The sequence below is a fragment of the Fringilla coelebs genome, assembly GCF_963513975.1.
Source record: "Fringilla coelebs genome assembly, chromosome: 19".
NCBI classification, from domain to species: Eukaryota; Metazoa; Chordata; class Aves; order Passeriformes; family Fringillidae; genus Fringilla; species Fringilla coelebs.
The window spans coordinates 13,732,544-13,751,390 of NC_140045.1; the positions used below are offsets into that span (position 1 = coordinate 13,732,544).

At 56.8% G+C, this 18,847-nt stretch overlaps 1 protein-coding gene across 1 annotated transcript in view; it reads right to left on the bottom strand.

The window, feature by feature from the left end:
* Positions 1 to 18,847, bottom strand: part of NTN1 (netrin 1) — a gene marked incomplete at its 3' end in the record, with an annotated part of 78,725 nt that overhangs the window by 29,112 nt on the left and 30,766 nt on the right. The window contains exon 2 of the mRNA XM_084218484.1: positions 3,355 to 3,543. Coding sequence (XP_084074610.1) covers positions 3,355 to 3,543 — 189 coding nt within the window. The remainder of the gene's footprint in view (positions 1 to 3,354; positions 3,544 to 18,847) is intronic.

Here is an 18,847-nt window from a genome sequence, read left to right on the forward strand (position 1 = left end):
CAGACTCTCCACTCCAATGGAATTACATTAGTGCCAATAATCTGGCAAATATCAGGAGGGAGTTTAATCAAAAGAACCAACAGCAGGGCCCTGATTTACAGCGGCCCATGACAGAGCGGGGTGGACGAGGTTTGCAGGACCCAGATGTGGAATTTCACTTGCAACATCATTTGGAGCAGAGGGAAAGCAGAAGGAGCTGGAAGCAGGGCTTCAGCGTGCTGGGAGCTCTCCGTGATTTCTCAAAAACCAGGGAGAAAAGAGGCACAATTCATCCTTGTCTGAATCTGAAAAATGAATATGGAAATTTCTTACACCCCGAGTTTTGCTGCTTCTCAGCACAGCCCCCAGACCAGGGGTGTGCCCAGGACCGGGGTGGGATGTGTCTGCCAGGACAAAGGGCATCCCTTTGTGCCCCCCTGCCTGCCAGGATGAGCCCACCCACCCCCTGGAGCAGGAGCAGTGGCACCATCGGGCTCCTCCAGCCCAGGACCCAGTGCTGGGGAGGGATCAGCTGCAGTCTGACCTCGGAATGCCAGGGCAGCCCTGGCTCGGTGTCCCAGGGACTGCCTGACCACCCACCCGGAGCAGCCACATCCTCCACGGGCAGCTCCATGCCCAGCTGCAGCCTGGCAGGCTCTGGCACGCACCCAGCATTGCCACTCCGTGCAATAGCCCTGCTCCATCTGTCATCAATTCCTTTGCCTGTGGTTTGCAGCCTCCTTGCCACGGCCTGCCTGCTGTGGCTCTGTCCCAGGGCATCTCTGGCCACTGACAACTTCCAGGCTTTTATCAGTTTTGGAAGGAAAGCCACTGGAAGCAAACACAGAGCGAAGCATGGCCGGATCACTGTTAGCCATCCACCCCAGCTCCTTGTGCCTTCACCTGCACTGCTCATCTCAACTTCAATCATTAGAAAAGTCTTTTATTCATCAATTATTAAAGGTTTGGCTGTTGGAAACACAACCAGCCCTGTGCTGGGCAGGGGCTGCTGCCCAGCTCTGCTTTCTGCTCACCTTTTGCTGCTTGAGCCTCATCCCTGCCCTGCAACACGTGCAAAAGTTTGTGGAATTCTCCTTTTCTCCAAGTTAAAAAGAAGGAGACATTGTGCAAGAATCTCTGCAATGTCATATTTTTGCATAATTACCCAAACCAACCATTTCAAACAATGCAACTCCAGCCTCTTTAATTTGCTGATGTTGGATGTGTTGTGAGTGGAGGCACCTCGTGCATGGGATGGAGTGGGAGATGAGGAATGCAAGGCACAGGAGAGGAGCTTGGCTGGATGTGTCATTTAGCTGAATAAATGGAGTTGAATTAATGAAAAAATGCCTCTGGCAGCTCTTTCACGGAGCCTTTGCTGCGAGATCACCCGAGACCTTGCTGGGGTGGGTGAGAGCCACGAGCTCCTCAGCAGCTCCCAAGGTACCAGGGCTCTCTGAGATGCTTTTATTTAAATTTATTATGTGTGGGACACGATCAGAGTGATGTGGTGGATTAAAGAACCAGGTTTTATAGAGGAAACATAGAGAAAATATGGTTCTGCTGGGTGCAGGCAGTGATGAGGGAGGTGGCAGGAGCTCAGGATGGTTAATTCCTTAATTTTAACCACGTCCAGTGGAGATGAGGCTCTGGGAGTGCTGGTTTGGTGAGATGGTTAAATGAATGTTGTTATCAATGGAGAGGTGGCTGGAGCTGTTAAATGGGAGGGCTGGGTTTAAACCTGCTCGTTTGCAACCATGATTTCAGCACAAGCCCCGAGTCAGGAGGGAAAAGCAGAGGGAACATAACCCCCACTGTGTGACAAACAGAGCTCAGGAAAAGGACTTTTCAAAGGGATGCTGAGGGGAGCTTCACTTCACTGCTGCTGTAGGGACCATGGATTTGCCCCCACAAAACTCCTCAGGGCTGGGAAATCACGCTCATGCCCAGCACAGTTACCACAAACCTTCGTTTGGCAGCTCTGATGGGCACAGGTTTGTCACAAACCCGCCCGGAGGAGAGCTGAGATTTGGCCATCTCCAGCTTCAAGCGAGGGAGAGGCTCCAGGAGGCAGAGCAGGAGAAGGGAGCAGTTGCAAAGAGGATTTGATAGAGAGAAGGATCCTGCAAGTGGGGAACTCAGCCTGAAAACCTCCAGAGGCCAGTGATGTCTTCTTGGTGCTCTCTTGGGGAAAGTGAGGCTCAGAGGTTTCCCACCTGCAGGTGCCACCCAGGCAGATTTTTGGGCAGGACTCAGTGGTGTCAGTGACACTGAAGGGCCAGGGGACAGCAAGGGAGGGACAGACAGGAGAGAGGAGCAGCTGCCAGAGGTGAGCTGGGAAAAGCAGGAATGAGCACCTGGGAAATATCAAAAAATATCTCATTGGAATCGTTTTTACAAGGTTCAAAAGGGGGAGTAGGACTGTCTGAAAAAGGGATTTCTTTTCTGCTATGGCAAAAGATGTCTGTTTTCAGTAAGGAACAGAAAACAAACAAAAAAATTGAAAATGCTGGAGACACAAAACTTCCCAGCCAAAAATACCGATCTGAAGCCAAAAAGCTTTCCGTTTCTTGTTGAAACGAGTCTTTAGAGAGAAAAGAGCGGAGCATTTCTGTGGGAAACCCCAGCAATTTCTAATCTGGCTTTTGAATGTTTGCTTGATTCCTTTCACTGCACCTCAGGTCCAGGATTTCCATCTCTTCCAGCAGCAGCTGAGAGTAAAAAGGGTTCATTTGCAGGATTTGCTCTTCTTGCTGCTCCCGCCCCAGCTGAATCCCAGCTCGCCTCCACGGCCACACGAGGAAACCTCAAAATACTCCGAGCTCAAAATAAACTCGTTTCCCCTTTTGCTGTTCTCTCCTCGTCCGGAGGAGTGACAAGTTCTGTGCGTGGGCTCAGCTCTGCCTGAAGGGTGGGAGCTGGAGACGGGGCTTGGGGGAGGCTGATTTAAATTCTACATCTCACCCATACCTGGGATTCTGTGCCCTTCTCTGCCCTCGCAGAGTGATGACCACGTAGGAGCAGAAGAAGCACCATTTGTAAGTGATAAACCCTGAAATAATTCAAAGTCCTCCTCAGCAGTGAGGGCCTCTATTTCCACAGGCTCGTCCCCAGCAGGAGGCTGGGGAGAGGGGGGAGAGGTGATGGCAGGGGACGTGGGTGGCCGTGTCCTCACCAGGAGGCTGCAGAGGTGACAGCAGGGAACATGGGGGCATGAGAAGCCATTCCAAACGGCAAAAAAAGCAATTTCAACGGGGTTTGGGAGAGGGAGGAGCGGGAGGAGCTGGGCCAGCGGCAGAGCTGCGGGAGCGGGGCGGCAGGAGGGGCTGGGGAAGGAGGAGCGGGGCATCCCCCCAGCCCTGGGGTGACCCCTACCTTTGCAGGCCTTGCGGTGGGAGATGGGCTTGCTGAGGTCGCGGTAGAAGCCCTCCTTGCAGTAGTGGCAGTGCCTGCCCGCCGTGTTGTGCCGGCAGTTGAGGCACACGCCGCCGCTCTTGCGCCCCGACAGCTTGAACAGCTCCATGTTGAAGCGGCAGCGCCGCGCGTGCAGGTTGCAGTTGCAGGCTGGGAGAGGCAAAGAGGGGACGCTGTCACCATCTGTGCCCAAACAGGGAGGTGCCGACCCCGGGGAGCTGCTGCCACCCCCTCGGGGATGCCCTGTCAGACCGGGGGGTCACGGCGAGGCCCTGGTGGCACCTTGGCTGTGGGACGCCAGCTGCTGAGAGGTGAGCCCACCGCCACGGGCCATTGCCCTCCCAGCTCTTTGGAGGGCAAAACCAGGTTGCCAAGGCCACATTTCACCGTTCTGACTGGCATTAACTGCGGCTTTGCCTGTCCCTGCTGGCAGTGGGGGTTACAGGGGGCTGTGAGGACAGGGGCCCGTCCATGGTCGGAGGACAGAGCACACAAACCCCTGTGGCACCTTCAGCTTTGTCACAAGCACTTTCCCCAAGGAAGCACCGCTCATCTCCCTTCTCATCCACTCTCACTTTGTGTTGCTACTGCTCAGTGCAAAGGCCCCCCAAACTGACCCCCATTCCCTGGCACCTCGGTCCCTGTGGGAAGGAATTTCCTCGGTCCCCGTGGGAAGGAATTTCCACCATCACCTGCCCACTCTTCCCAGTTTCCCACTCTGACCAGCTCTGACACACACGTTTGAGCTCTGGATACCGTTCCAAGACCTTCCTAGCTGCTTTCTCCCTCAGCTTTCCACACCACAGGCTCTGTCCATCACCTGCAGCCCTGACCATGCTGATAATTCCTCATTTCTGCCCCTGCATCCCCCATCCCACCTGGGACAGCCCGGCCTGACACCCAGTTAGCCAAATCCCAAAAGGTGCCCCCTGCTTTGATTGCTGTGGCTGAGCTGTCCAATTCCTCCACCATATGCAGCCTAAAGTCAACACCGAGCCTGTTTTAGCAGGGGGCCTTTGCAAAGGACAACTCCGGGACTTCAAAAGCTCGACCCCTCGCCCGCCTCTCCCCGGAGCTGTCACGGGGCCATCAGGACGCAGTTGCTGGGGCTCTGTGCTTTGCTGAGAATTTTATAGCTTGTTTTCTTTTCCCGTGGCTTTTATTTGCTCTTCACCCCTGAACAATGCAGCTGTGCCATGCCAGCCCGCAGCTGGGCCCCTCGCCCCGGCACGGAGGTGTCACAGCTCCGGCCTTGTCACCTTCCCTCAGAGCAGAGACGTCTTAATCCCTCATTCCTTCCTGTTTACCTTATGGTGCTCTCCCAACACAAAGCCACGCTGTATTTGCTTAATTATCAAATTTCAGCCCAGAGAACGCCCGCGCAGCCCCGGAGTGTTTCTCGGGAGCCAGCCCCGGCTGAGACACGCCGTGGCGGCTCGGGGAGAGCAGCACCCCCATCCCCGTGCCCCCCGCGGGACACAGCGCTGTCTCCGTGCTCTGCCATCAGAATTCCTCGGCTGACACGGACAGGCCCAGCCTCACGTCCCCAGCGGGGCTGGCAGGGCAGGAGCAGCGGCCACCGACGTGCTGATGGTGACAGGAGCGGCCCGGGAGCGCTTGGCCAGGCGTGAGGGACAGAGATTCCAGCCACGGAGCCGAGCCACGGCTTCGAGCCGCGGTTTGGCCGTCCTGGGATGAGCCCAGCAGGCTGCGGGAGCTTTTGTCATCTCCCCACCAGGACACAACTGTGAGGGAGCCCGGGACGGCGCTCCTGCCTCCGGAGGGAACGGCCGTGTCAGGTCTGGCCCGGTCCCACACGCGCTGGAGCTGCGCTTTTAGCGGCGAAAGCAGCACGGGAGCACGCACAGGCGCTCGTGTGTCCCCCCTCGAGGCATCCCCCCTCCATGGAAAGCTCAGGAAGAGCAGCCTGCCGTGCCCTGCTGGAGCAGCTGCTCAGCTCTGCTTTCTCCTCGTCCCACACGTGCTGAGCAGCCCCAGCCCACACCACGGATCCACCGCACAAAGGGTTTTAGAGGTGATTCCTGCCCTGCAGAGTGCACTGCAAAGCTTTTGGGAAGCACGTGGGGGTTTGAAATTCCCAGCCCTTGTTTTACAGAGGTGACCATGCAAGGTTGAACCCTTTCCCTAGAGGTGCAGGACTCAGGGCTGGTTCCTACCCTCAGGGCAGAGCCTTCCCAAGGGCACAGGGCTGGGACACAGGGGATGATCTCCTGGCCACACCTAACCCCCAAGGCAGCACCTGTACCCATGGCACAGCCTCTGGGCACGGCTCAAACAGAGGAAAAAAAATTTAAATCCCTCAGCCTGAGGGCTCTTGTAGGTCGTGACCACGTGGGCACAGCTCCATCATTCACAGCCTCGAGGCTCATGAGCAGCTCTGCCTTTGGTGCCACAACCCACAGGACTTGGTCCCTGCTGACCCACATGAAAGGACATTTCTCCAGGGAGTGGCATGGCCTCACAGAAGCCTTAGCTCTCCCTCAAATCTGTCAGAAATTCATGTTTTCCCAGGAGAATGAAAGCTCACCTCCTCCTAAAACTTGTATTTTCGGAGAGCTGGACTTGGCACTGGAGTATTTTGCAAGATTGCATTGGCAAATCCCTTTTTAAAATTCAAAGCTGAGCCCACACGAAGAGTGAGTGAAAATCTTCACATTTCTTTGGGTTGCTTGATAAGCAGAAATGTTTTTGCAAAGCCAGGAAAACAGAACTCTGGGGATTTTCTCGAGTTCTTTGCTAACGTTTCCACTGGTGCCACCAGAGCAGAGCTGCACAGGAATGTGGAGGAATAAGTGGAGTATGCAGAGCTCCTCCCAGCTCTGCTCCCAGGATCAGTTTTCCATTGGTGTCCCAGGGACAGGAAAATCCTGAAGAAGGGAAGAAGCTGAACCTCACAAGAAGCTGCAAGGAGCTCCCCAAAACAGCCAGCCCTGTCCTCATCCAGAGTCAACGACCTAAATACTGCGGATGCCTTGGGGGATAAACCCTCCAGGACCAGCACAGCCTCCATGACCAGCACAGCCTCCCTCCAGCTCCCCACAGGCATCCAGGGAGCCACAGCCACCCCTCCACGGGGACCTCTCAGCCTCTTTTGGCTCAGCAGCTCAGCCTTGGTTCTGTTGGCTGCTGCCACTCCCAGAGCACCAGCTGGAAACAGCTGGAAACAGCTGGGCACTGATTCCCTCCCTACCCCATACACCTGGCTGCTTTTCCAACATCCACCCCTCCCGATCCCCCTGTTTCTGCACTCAAAAGGGGCCAAACTTAGGGAGAACGGCTTTAATTGCAATTACTGTGTCCTGTGTCCACCCTGAGTGCCTGGGCTGGAGTGGCCAGTGCTGTGCACTGCGGGCCACCAGCCAGGGCAAGCTGGCAGCTCTGCCTGCAGGAAAATCCCCCTCCCATTTCTCCTGACAATGGCACACAGGCATGGAAGGACTGAAGGAAAATCCCCCTCCCATTTCTCCTGACAATGGCACATGGGGATGCAGGAACTGGGGCGATGTAAGAAATGTCCCAGCCAGGCGTCACGAAGCCCTCGTGGGGACAGGGCTGGGCCCTGCCGTGCTGGGATCTCTCTGGAGGTGCAGAGTGGGCTCTGCCTGGGCACATGGCTGGCCCCAGCAGCAGGTCGGGTGGTTTTGGATCCCGCTCAGGATCCGTGCGTGTCCCCGGGGCGTGTGGCTCCCCAGCCACGTTTTCCCTGGACAGAGGCGCTCAGGAAGCAGCTCCCGCCCTCCCTCTGCTCGGCCCGAGGTTAATCCCCTGCTGTGCTGGAGCCTTTTGCCTTGTTCCTAACATGACTTGGCCTGGCTTTAATTTTCTGCCACTGCTTCTTGGTTTGAATTTCCCTGAATTCAAGTGGCTCTTTAGCAACCCGTTTTTTCTTTCTATGAACGCCTTTGAGGGCTGTAATAAAAGTCACCTCCCAGGATTGGCATCATGTCTGCTCCTCAAGCTTTGCTTTGCACCTGGTGGAGAAGACACCCCTGCACCCCTGCAGACCCAGCTATGAGCAAAACGTGGCCAGGTGCTGAGGGCTCTGCGAGGAAAGGTTTTGGCTCCAGTTGCTCCGCTGAGCCCAGTCCTGCTGTCTCCCGCTCTCTTCCTTCCCTTACTCTGCCAAGGACCTCACAAGCCTTTTGTTCCCTGACTTTATTGTGCACAGATGTGCAGAGCTTCATCAGAGCATCCCTACCTGAGCTGCCAGGCCCGGCTCTGGCTAAGCAGATTTCATTTAAACACAGATGTTCCAAAACGTGGAAAGGTTGAAGAGGGAAAGAGGAAAGCTGCGGTTTGGAGCCGGGCGGAGAAAACACCGCGGAACCTTCTCCGTGTTAAACCAGCGACTTGGTCAAATGAATCCCTCAAGGAGGCCAAGGTGGGCAGGATTTTCCACGTGGGAGCAGGAAAGGAGGGACATGAATGGAGGCACAGGCTGGGGCTGTGCTCTGGGAGCTGTGGTTGTGGTCTTTGTGCTGCCACCACGTCCCCAGCGCCCTGCGTCTCCCAGGACGCATTCCTCTCCGTGGTTTTCATTCAGCAATGACAATGCTGCCCTTTCAAAAGACCCCACCCTCCCAAAGCTTATATTTTGGCAATTTTTAAAATGCAAATTGCTTTTTAAACAAACGAAAACCCCAAAACATTTTGTTTTAATTTTTGCAAACAATAATTCGGGGGAGGGGGGAAGGAAAAGGGGAGGATGGAAGAATCCAGAGACTGAAAGTAATCTCTAAATTTGACTTGAATTTATGAACAGTCTCAGTCTCCTTAAAATTATCCTTTTCCCAAACAAATTTTCTTTTCCCAGAAAATTGCTAGCTCAGCCTGAGCCACTATTTCTCTTTTGCAGGAGAAATCCTGACTTGCAGAGTCCCTGAGAGGGACCCCCTGCCTGTGCCCATCTTGGGGGGGACTCTGCTCCCAGAGAATCCCTAGAGATATCTTCAGGCATGTTATTTCTGGGGACCACAGTGTCAAGGGAACACCCTCAGGGACAACAGAGGTGAAGCAGCCAGAGCCAGTGGAGGTAGAGAGAAATCCAAGGAGACAGCAGGAGGTGTCCCTGCAGTGTCCCTTCAGGTGTCCTCAGCAGGAGCGTGTCCCTACAGCGTCCCTTCAAGCCACTGCCAACTGGTTTGGGTTTTGGAGCAGCTGGGCACAAACCTGGAGGTGGTGGATGAGCTCTCAGAGCCCCAGCAGTCCAGCACAGGCTGCCAGGGCTGTGCCCAGGAGTGATTCCAGGTGTGGCCTCACAGGGATCTCTCCTGGGGCTTTGGGTGACCCCAAGTTGGGAGAGGGTTTCTGTCCATGCCTGGTGGGCCTTACAGGGATCTCTCCCAGGGGTTTGGGTGACCTCAGACTGGGAGGGGGTTCCTGTCTGTGCCAAGCAAGGATGAACACCAGTGGTGAAGTCCTGAGTCACCACATGTGGCCCCAGGAGCTTGGAGCCACAGGGGCTGAGGGCTCAGATCCTGCTCTGCTCACAGGACAGGCATCCCCATGCCCTCCCAGCCACCCCAGCCCCAGCTGGCCAGCACCCAACAAAAAGGTTTGCTCAGGAAAATCCATCTGGGTGAGCAGCTGAGCGTTGAGTAAGAGGAGGCTGGAAGTGGGTTGGGGTGCCTCAGGCGAGGGGAAATCCGAGGGGCGCTGCGGCTGCCAGGGGCAGACACGAGGGCTGCGCCAGGCCCAGGTTTTCCTGCCAGTCAGAGCTCAGGGATGGAGGGAAGTGTGTGCACACACCACAAAAATGCAGCTGTGGCCAGCATCACCCCCAGGGCCAGAGCCACAGAGCTGCCCTGCAGAACAGCCAGTGGGGATGGGGGGAGGGAGGAAAGGCAGAGCCCCAGCCTTGCTGGCACCCCTGTTGGGCTGAGGGCTTCTGGGGAGCCCCTCACACTCCGATCACTCCTCATGAGGCCAAATGCCTCTGACCCCGCTCCACCTGAGAGCAGGGACAGCCACACTGCCAGTGCAGGAGAGGCAAGGGAGCGGGAGCCTGGGGAGGAGCGCTCTGAGGACATCTCCCCCTCGGCACAGAGAGGGCTTGGGGACCAGAGCTCTTCTCCGTGCCTGAAAATCCTCAGGAATGGCATTTCTGTGGAAAAGCTCTGGAGGAGATGTCATCAGAGTGACTCAGGACCTCCCTGGGGAGGCTGCACAGCCCAAGTGCCCTTCACTTCCCACTTTGCCAATTCCCAAATCCCCCGATGCCTTAGGGACAGAGAGGCCCTGGGCATGTCCCGCTGTCAGTGCTGCTTCTGCAAAGTGTAACAGCTCTCTGTGACACTGCATCTGGAAACAGAACATTGACACCCGCCTGGGATTCCCAAGGATAAGACCCTCATTCTCTTTTCCATAAAAAAAAGCCAGACTCAGTGTTTGGGTTGAAGTGTTTGAGACTGGGTGTCTGAGTCAGGCTGAGCGTTTCTAGAAAAGTCCCTGCTAAAATGATTCAGCTGGAAATGAGAAACAAGGCGAGTGAAAAATCCCGTGCTGTGCCAACCCTAACAAATTTGGGGATTTATTTCCTTAAAGAAAATCTATTGCCCTTATGTCTGAAGCCAAGGCTTAAAAAGAAAAACACTGCTCTCTGCTAGGGATGTGTCTGTTGCTGTCTCTAAGATGAGCTGCTCAACCTTGGCTGCATTTCTCAGTCACTGAAAAATGGGGGCACATTTGGTCCAAGCTGTCGGAGAGCTGCAGCTGAATTCCCTGGAAATCTGATTTTCACTGCCCAAACCAAGCCCAAAACCAGGCCTGTGGAGATGGGCCAGGGGATTGCTGTGCTGCTGGTGGATTCTCAGGTGCTGAGTGTGGCAGTGCCACCCTGATCCCTCCTGCCTGAGGTTCACTCCATCCCAGCACTGCAGTGGAGCCCTGCCCTGCCATGGCCATTGTCAGCCCCACCAGCAGGAGGAGAGAGCTCCGGCAGAGGCTGGCAGTGAGGAAGAGAAGCAAATGCAGAACAGCAGAGCTGGGCAGATTGAACCCATGAAGGTTTTGGGATTGCCCTCACCCCAGTGACAACAGGGGCAAACCAGGCATGCCCTGGTGAGCCATCAGCACCCGGAGCCAGATCAAACACTGCCCGTCCAAAGTGGGCAGCAGATGGACAGCCTGGCACAGCCAAATCCCAAAATGTGGTGTCTGCTTTTCAGAGCAGGTCCAGGGAGAAAGTCCAGAGCTGTTCACAGATCAGGCCCCAAAGAGGAAAGAACAAGTCCTGTCAGATCAGCTGCTGAGGGTTGATTATCAACACTCACAATTATCTGCAGTGTGGTGAGACCAAAACTCCTCCCAACAGCTCCAGATCCCTTTGGAGAGCGCCCAGCAGCCTCTGCCCACCAGGCACTGAGGCCGCCCCTCCATCCTCCAGCCCCACAAGCCACGGGAGCTGATCCCAACAACTGATCCCAACAGCCACAGACACCACTGGGAGCTTGACCTGCTGGACAAGGGTCTGACCTAGGCTTGGATTCATTTCATGGAGGGAGAGAGTTCCATAACTCTTTCCACATGTACTGGTTCCCCCCTGGGCTGGAGCACCAGCACCTCCCGAGCTATTTCCTGGCTGTTCTCATGGAGTTTCTGGCCCCCACAGGAAGCATCAGAGGGGCAAGAGCAAGACTTGTTCCTGGGAGATTTACAGCTCCCAGATATTCGGCTTTTGAGCCAGATTTGAACAATCTCTGGGCAGGGAAGCTCTCCCCACTGCCAGGCAGCACACGTGGCAAACAGCTGCTGGCAGCCCTCGAGGTCCAGCTGAGCTGTGTGTTCCCTGCTGGACTCCTCGGGGACATGTCCAGTGACCTGCAGTGGCTCCTCCAATGCAGCCGAGGGTCCATCAGCAGGCCGTGGGGTGGAGGAGGAACCTACGGGCCGTTGTGCTGCATTGAAATGCTGGGATTTGTGGCAGCCTCTCACCCAAGGCGTTTTCTCCCAAGACAAAAGCGCTCTTACTCAATACAGGATGGGAGCACAAAGCCGGCCTTGCCCTGGTGCAGCACACACGGTTGGACTCCAAGCGCCTGGAAATGGGCTGTAAATTGCTCTCGCTTCCTCCGCAGTGCTGCGACGGGACAGCGCTGCCCTGAGATGGAGCGGAGCCTTCTCCCGGCCGGAGCTCCTCTGGCAGCTGCCTCAGGATCAGCCTTCAGCCTCACCAGGAATCTGCCTCACCAGGAGCCAGCCTCACCAGGAGCCATCCTGACCGGGAACCATCCGCACCAGGAGCCAGCCTCACCAGGAATCTGCCTCACCAGGAGCCAGCCTGACCAGGAGCCAGCCTGACCAGGAACCAGCCTGACCAGGAGCCAGCTTGACCAGGAGCCAGCCTGACCAGGAGCCAGCTTGACCAGGAGCCAGCCTGACCAGGAGCCAGCCTGACCAGGAACCAGCCTGACCAGGAGCCAGCCTGACCAGGAGCCAGCTTGACCAGGAGCCAGCCTGACCAGGAGCCAGCCTGACCAGGAGCCAGCCTGACCAGGAACCAGCCTGACCAGGAGCCAGCCTGACCAGGAGCCAGCCTGACCAGGAGCCAGCTTGACCAGGAGCCAGCCTGACCAGGAGCCAGCCTGACCAGGAGCCTTCAGCCTCACCAGGAATCTGCCTCACCAGGAGCCATCCTGACCAGGAGCCCTCAGCCTCACCAGGAGCCATCCTGACCAGGAGGCTTTAGCCTCACCAGGAGCCTTCAGCCTCACCAGGAGCCAGTCTCAGGAGCTGGCTCTGAGCGCTGGGATGGAGCTCCAGGGACCTCACCTGTGGGCTGCTCTGTGGCATGGGCAGAGTCTGTCCTCTGTCTGTCCTGCACTGAGTGCCAGCTCCTCCCACAGCCAGGTCCTGCTGGGACAGTGAGGGAACAGTTTTCCAGAACCAACTGGACTGGAAAAGACCTTGGAGATCATCGAGTCCAGCCTCTGACCCAAGACCAGCTTGTCACTGCACCACGGCGCTGAGTGCCACATCCAGGCTTTTTTAACCTCCAGAGGTGGTGACTCCACCACTTCCATGTGCAGCCCAGTCCAATGCCCAAACACTCTTTTTGTAACAAAGTTTTTTCTAATATCTCACCTAAATTTCCCCTGGTGCAGCTTAAAACATGCAGCAAAATGTCCTTTGACCGGGATTTGATTTAGATTTGACCAGGAGATTTTCTGTGCAAACCAGGTGTTGTGCATGAAGTTTGCAGATAAATCTCCAATTGGAAAGAGCTTAATACTTTTTTTTTTTCCGTTTTTAAGAAGGGAAATGTCAAGAAGTGAACTCTTTATTTCACTCTGGGAGATGATACCAGCCTGTCATCAGCTTGCTTTGTTTAATTTCACCATCCAAGCCCAGTCTCCTGAGATTGTCAATCCTTTGAAATGAATTGTTTGCATCCCGTAACTCATCCAGATGCCATTCAAAGGCAGGAGCTGATGGGAGAGCTCGCCCTGCAGTCCCTGGGTTATCAGGGACAGCACAGAGCCCCCAGGCCCTGCTCTGCCCCCAGCCCAGCTCCAAGGTGCTCCTGAAGTGTCAGTGTTTATTTAGAGTGGAGGGGAATCCACTTGGGAACAATTTACCCACTTAGACTCTGCCCTTGTGGTTTCCCTCTTATCTGGTGCCGATCTCAGCAGCAGCTTCCCTCAGCTGCTCCGGGCTGGGGTGCTTTCCAAGACCTTTCTCCTCTCTCTGTCCCGCACCTTGCTGTTTCTTGTCCAGCCTGACGACCTCGGGACAGCTCTGAGCTGCTGCAGGTTGAGGGAACGCTTTTCAAATCCCCAAATCCTCATCCCAGCCCCCAAGTGCCTGCTCTCATCAGTACGTTTGTGTTTCTGTAAAACCAGAACCCTGCATCTCAAAAGGAGGGCAGTGGTGGGGCTGAGCACCCCAAAGCTCCAGGTGATCCTCCAGGACATTTTCCTGTAAGCCTCCTACATTTCTGCCCCGGGAGGGATCAGCCATTTCAGCGTTAAGGCCACAGCACAAGCAGATCTGAAAGAATTTGCTCATTGGGAGCAAAGGTTACCCAAAATGCACAAGGCTGATAACGCAACCAGCCTGGTGAAGAGTCAGAGGCTTTTCAAATCTGGATTAAAACTGTTCAGCCCAGAAGGGCCAGGGGTACAAACAGCCTCAGCTCTGCTTCCATCGGTGCCCCAGGGAGCTGGGAAACTTGGCCGTGCTTCCCACGGCAGGGTGAGAGCAAAGCCAGGCGGTTTTAAACCAGCTCAGGCTGTGCTTCCCCCAGAGCAGACCCAGCTCAAAGTGAAGCTGCTCCCGTGCCCGCTCCCTGCCAATTCAGCCTCCTGTGAGGTCGGGCCGTGCCGGGCTCCTCTTCACAAGCAGCCTTCAGGAACGTGATGTGTTGTTTTAACCCCAGATCATTTCCCAATCTCCTCTGGAGCAGGACCAGGGGAATTGTTAAACCAGCCCCAGCCAGCCCCACTTCCGAAGGGACCCTGTGTCAGCTGCCAGAGCCCAGCACGGAGCTGGGCACGACCCGGGGCTCATCATCCCTCCCCAAACGCAGCAGCATCCCCACCACGGTGCCACTGCACCGAAACCACTTCTCTGAAGGCCAGCTCCCACAGATTTCCCTCTGGAGTCTGCATCCCTCTCCTTTTGTCCTCTCCCCAGCCCTGGTTTGGTGCTGCCTTCCCTCCTCTCTGCAGGGCCCCACGGCTTCATCCTCCCAGGCAGTGCAGCTGTGGATCCACACCCCCAGACCCCATATCCAGGGGCAGCCAGAACAGGGGATCCCCAGCCAGAGGGTCACAGCACCTCATCCTGCAGGCAGACCCCAGAAATCCCAGCATGGACAGAAGCCCTGGGGAGGAGGCTCCAAGGGGACGGTCCCCCTGGTTTGTGACACATTTCTGGGAGCTGCTCCTGCCCGTGCCTCTCCCCGGGATGTGCTGCCGCTCCCGTGAGTGACAAACCTCAGCCTGGCCGCTCGAGGTGCCAGACAGTAAGCCAGGCTTGACAGATGAGGGCTCTCGGGAAGGGTTTTGGTTTCTCTCCGAGCCCAGCTGGCTCAGGGGAGCCGTTGGCAGCTCAGGGCTGGGGTGGAGAGCTCGGCCCGGGGCTGCCCCGGGAGCCCCATGGCCTGGGCTCAGCCACTGCTGCTCTGTGCTTGGAGAGGAGATGCTCCAAGGATGCAGGAAAGGCCCTGCCATGGCTTGGCCTAACGCCACTGTGCCTCAGTTTCCCTTTCTGGAAGTAGGGAGAGGGACCTTGGGAGGCTTTTGTTGACGCAAAGGCGGAGAGCTCTGGGGGACAGGAGTCAGAATTGTCTGGACCTGCAGAGTGATGTTGGATGACACAAAAACTCAGCTCCAGCTGGGAAAGCTCAGCAGAGGTGGATTTTAGTTCCCCTTCCAAGTTTTCCTAAACCTGAGCTAATCCTGCAACCCAGTCCAAGCACGGGTCATGGTGGAGGACAGGGTGAGCATCCAGCTCCCATCCCGCAGTCAGCTGGACCCGGGCAGCTTTGGGAAAGCCCCACAGGTGTGAAGAGCTGTGTTTGCTCAGGGATATTCGCACCTTCGGGGCTGTGGACAAAGCTCTGCTGCGTGCCCTGGGTAAACAGAGCTATCTTATCTCCGGGACACTATCGGGGCATCTGCGAGGGAAGGAAAACTCGGGCTGATGAGGCTGACATGCCCGTTGTTATCGGGTATTTCAGGGAGGTGTTGGGCCGAGCTGTCTGCCCCGCTGCCCCCTCGCCGCGGCTCTCTGCTCCGGCCAGGCTGGGCGGTCCAGGCACTCCCGACAAGGCACGGTGTGTTCTGTTTTCCTGGAGATTGGGGTTTTATCAAAAGCTGACAGGCTTATCCTGCCTTATCAGGGCAGCTGTGCTACTGTTAATGGTGTTCTGTAACAGGCTCTGGGCAGAATTGTGGATTGCGATTGTGCCGGGCTCGGCTAGCTCAGGGAGGCCGGGCAGCCCTGCTGGGCTCAGCATCCCCGGTGGGCTCTCCCTGGAATGCAGCACCACGAGCCCACGCAGGAACGGACGTCCTGCACTGCCCGTGTCCAACATCCTGACCCCAAATCCAGAATATCTGAGGCCTTATCCTCCCCTGGAGGGAGCAGCTGCCAGCCAGGGGTCCCACACCCATCTGGAACAGGGCACTTCCCCTCCTCGCTTTCCCTGGGACTGCCATGGGATTTCTGTGTTTCCCCTCATTTCTCTTAAGCGAGCGTTTGGAGGGAGAAATGCCTGGTGGTGCAGGCCAAGGGGAGTGGGTGGGTATGGACACGCTGCCAGCAGCAAGGACACCCCGGGAAGGACACAGCTCCTGCCTCCAGCCCCGAGGGGCTGTGGGGCACCGACCCAGGGCACCAAGGATGAAACAGGCAGACACCTACTCAATCCTGAGTCCAAATCTGACCCTAGAGCCTCCCTCGGGCAAGGCTGACACACCTGGAACTGCAGCAGCTCCTCCCTGCCCAGCCAAGAGCCTGCAGCTGCCTGCTCCCTTTTCAGGGTCGCTCAGGGCAAACTTTGATGGCTTCAAGTCAAAACACACAGCCCCAGGAAGGCTGTGGCTGTTTGTCTCTGAGGGATTTAATCCAGATCAAAGCTGGTCAAACACAGGGATTTCCCGGCTTTTCTGCTGGGATCAGCCTCCTGCACATGCCTGGGACACTGCCTTGGCCAGCCCGGCCCTCGCTGCTGTTCTCTCCCAGCCAGGGGGGCCGGGGAGGAGCAGGACTGCTTGGAGAGGATGGGAAATCCCTGGATGGGGCAGCATTCCTGGAAACCGGGCAGGTCTGTGGAGAGGGGCTCGGCAGGAACACTCAGAGACATAAACCTGCCCAGTCTGCAGGGCAGCAAAGGCTGCTTCAGCGGTGGGAAGTCTTTGCTTTTCATTTTGGCCAAACTTGAGGAACGGGAATGCCTGGGAGTATGTTTCCTGGGGGGAGAGGAGGATTCTGTGCCCCCTTTCCCAACACCCCATCACCCACATTTCCTGAGCCCCATGCTCTCCATGGGGCTGTGGCCCTGCAGCCACTGCCACCAACCCAGGTCCCAGCTGTCCCCAGGGTCGCTGCCAACACCCACCTGCAGCAGAGAGACCGGCCCAGCCCCAGGCAAAGGTGTTGACAACCCCTGAGGGCAGGGGAGGAGGAAGGGCGTGATGGAGCCCTGGGGGTCCCAGCAGCCACCTTCTCCCTTGCCCTGGGGGACACTGGGGCCACCACACCTCCCGTGCCTGGCAGGCAGATTTTATCGGGACCCTTTAATTAGCGGATCACGGGCAATTAGCTCTGACTGCCGGCACAGGCTGCAGACCTGGCTGGTCTCAAAGGGGCCTGCTGAGCTGCAGACATTCCCGGGAATCGGGGTGGGAGCACCGCTGGCCACGGTGAGGAGGATGCTCAGAGATGTGCTCAGTGAGGAGGATGCTCAGAGATGTGCTCGTGCTGCTCAGACCCTGGGCTGTGCCACCCTAGAACTGCCCTAGGCAGTCCCACCACCATGAGGGGAGGCTTCATCCTGTCCTAGGACCGTGCTGGTCCCTGGTCACCCTGCAGGAGGGATCGGGCTGGGGCTTGCAGGGCCATGGCACAGCTGGGCACGGGCAGGACCTGAGCCACGTGCCCACCAATCCTGGCACCAGCCAGGAACAGATTCCCATCCCAAAATACGCCCAGAGCTTAAACCTGACCTGCCAGGGATGCTGCAGGGACTGACTCCTGTCCAGAGCGTCCTCCCTCCTGTCCCTCCCGTGGGAACAGTCTGTGTGACCCTGCAGAGTGGCTGGCAGCAGGGACAGCTGGGCCAGGCCTGCCCTGTGCCAGTGCCCACGTGGTGCTGAAGAGTGACCTGGCTCTCGTGGGACACTGCCATGAGGTGTGGCTGCTGCTCGGGTGACCCCTCAGGTGACATCTCACTGCTGCAGGACAGGGCTGGACAAGCTGCTGGGAGATTCACGGCGTGGGGCAGGGTGACAGCCCAATCCCTTCATCCCAGAGGGTTTTGCTCCTCTCTGTAGGTGATCCCCCCTTTCCTGCAGTCCAGCTGCTGCTCCAGGCTCACACGGAGTCTGTCTCAGTGGGAGACTGCTCCGGGCTTCAGCTGCAGTTCCTGAATTTTGCCCAAAAGTTACAGAGAGGAGATTGCATTTCTCTGAAGGAAACTGCATTTCCTCCAGTTCCAGCAACGGCCTGGGAGCAGTCCTGGGTTTTCATCTGGCTTTTGAGTCTGGGATGCAGCTCTGAGCCAAACCTCTGATCCTGCTGTGGTTCATTTTCAGGCGCGTGTGCCCCAGAAACTTTTTTTTTTTTTTTCTAAATTAATTTTTCATACAGAATTCTTTCGTTTGATGGATGCAGTGAGAAACTATTTCCCAAACAGGAAAGAGGACCTCCCTCCCCCTCCTCTGTGCCGTGGATGTTTTTAATAACAACATCAATTGTCTGCAAACAACTTATTCCTTTCTGACCTCAAAACAACTCCTGGTTAGTGCATTCCAGCGTGGCCACAGAGCGAGGCTCAGTGACTTCACAGGGCCTTCAGGAGCTTTTCCATCACAATGCCTGCTCAGGGAAGGGCCTGATCTGGCACAGGGAACCTGGGCTTGCCGGGATGAGGGTGCTGAGCAGCTCAGACACACACCCGAGCACTGGTGCTGCTGTGCCAGCGCTTTCCCTGGTGCTCCTCATTCCAGCTGCCCCCTCCCACCCCAGGTCTCCAGCCAGGGGGACATCCCTGCTTGTCCTTTGTCCTGGAGGGCCACAAGGGTTTCTGCTGCGGGCTCCTCGTGCCTGAGCCAGCTGGGCACGGCAGGAGCAGCAGGAGGCACCTCCCAGGACTTGCTGATCCCCGTGCAGATTCAGGAGGGGTTTTGAGGGGGGTCAAAGAGAAGGGGAGCCCCCTCCTTGCTGCAGGCTGTGCCACCCACCTTGGCAGAGGTTGAATGGGACAGTGCAGACACAGAGCAGCATTTAAACCCAGGTCTGACCTGGCAAATGGCATCATCTTCCAATTCCATCCCCAGCTCCCGCAGGGATCACCCTGCAGGGGTCAGGTGGTCAGCACAGATGATTCCCCCACAGCCACCTCCCAGGTGGCACCTCAGGTCCTGCCCTTGGCCAGGGCAGATGATCTGCTGTGCCTGGAGCAGTTCAGAGGCTCCTCTCTGGACACTGCACACTCACAGCTCTTACACCCAATTGTCACATTTGTGATGCTGCACAGCTGGACCACAGGATCACAGCTGGACCCCAGGGACCACAGCTGGACCGCAGGGATCACCCCAGGACCCAGACCCACTGGCCCCAGGACTGTGGGATCCCAACCTGTCTGGGGACACTTCCAGCCAAATAAATTATTGATTATTAAAGCAGCTTGGGACCAGCTGGAGCTGCTCACAGAGCCGGGGTGGTGGAGCTGTGAAGAACCACTCCTTTTCCTGTGAGCTCATTGGAA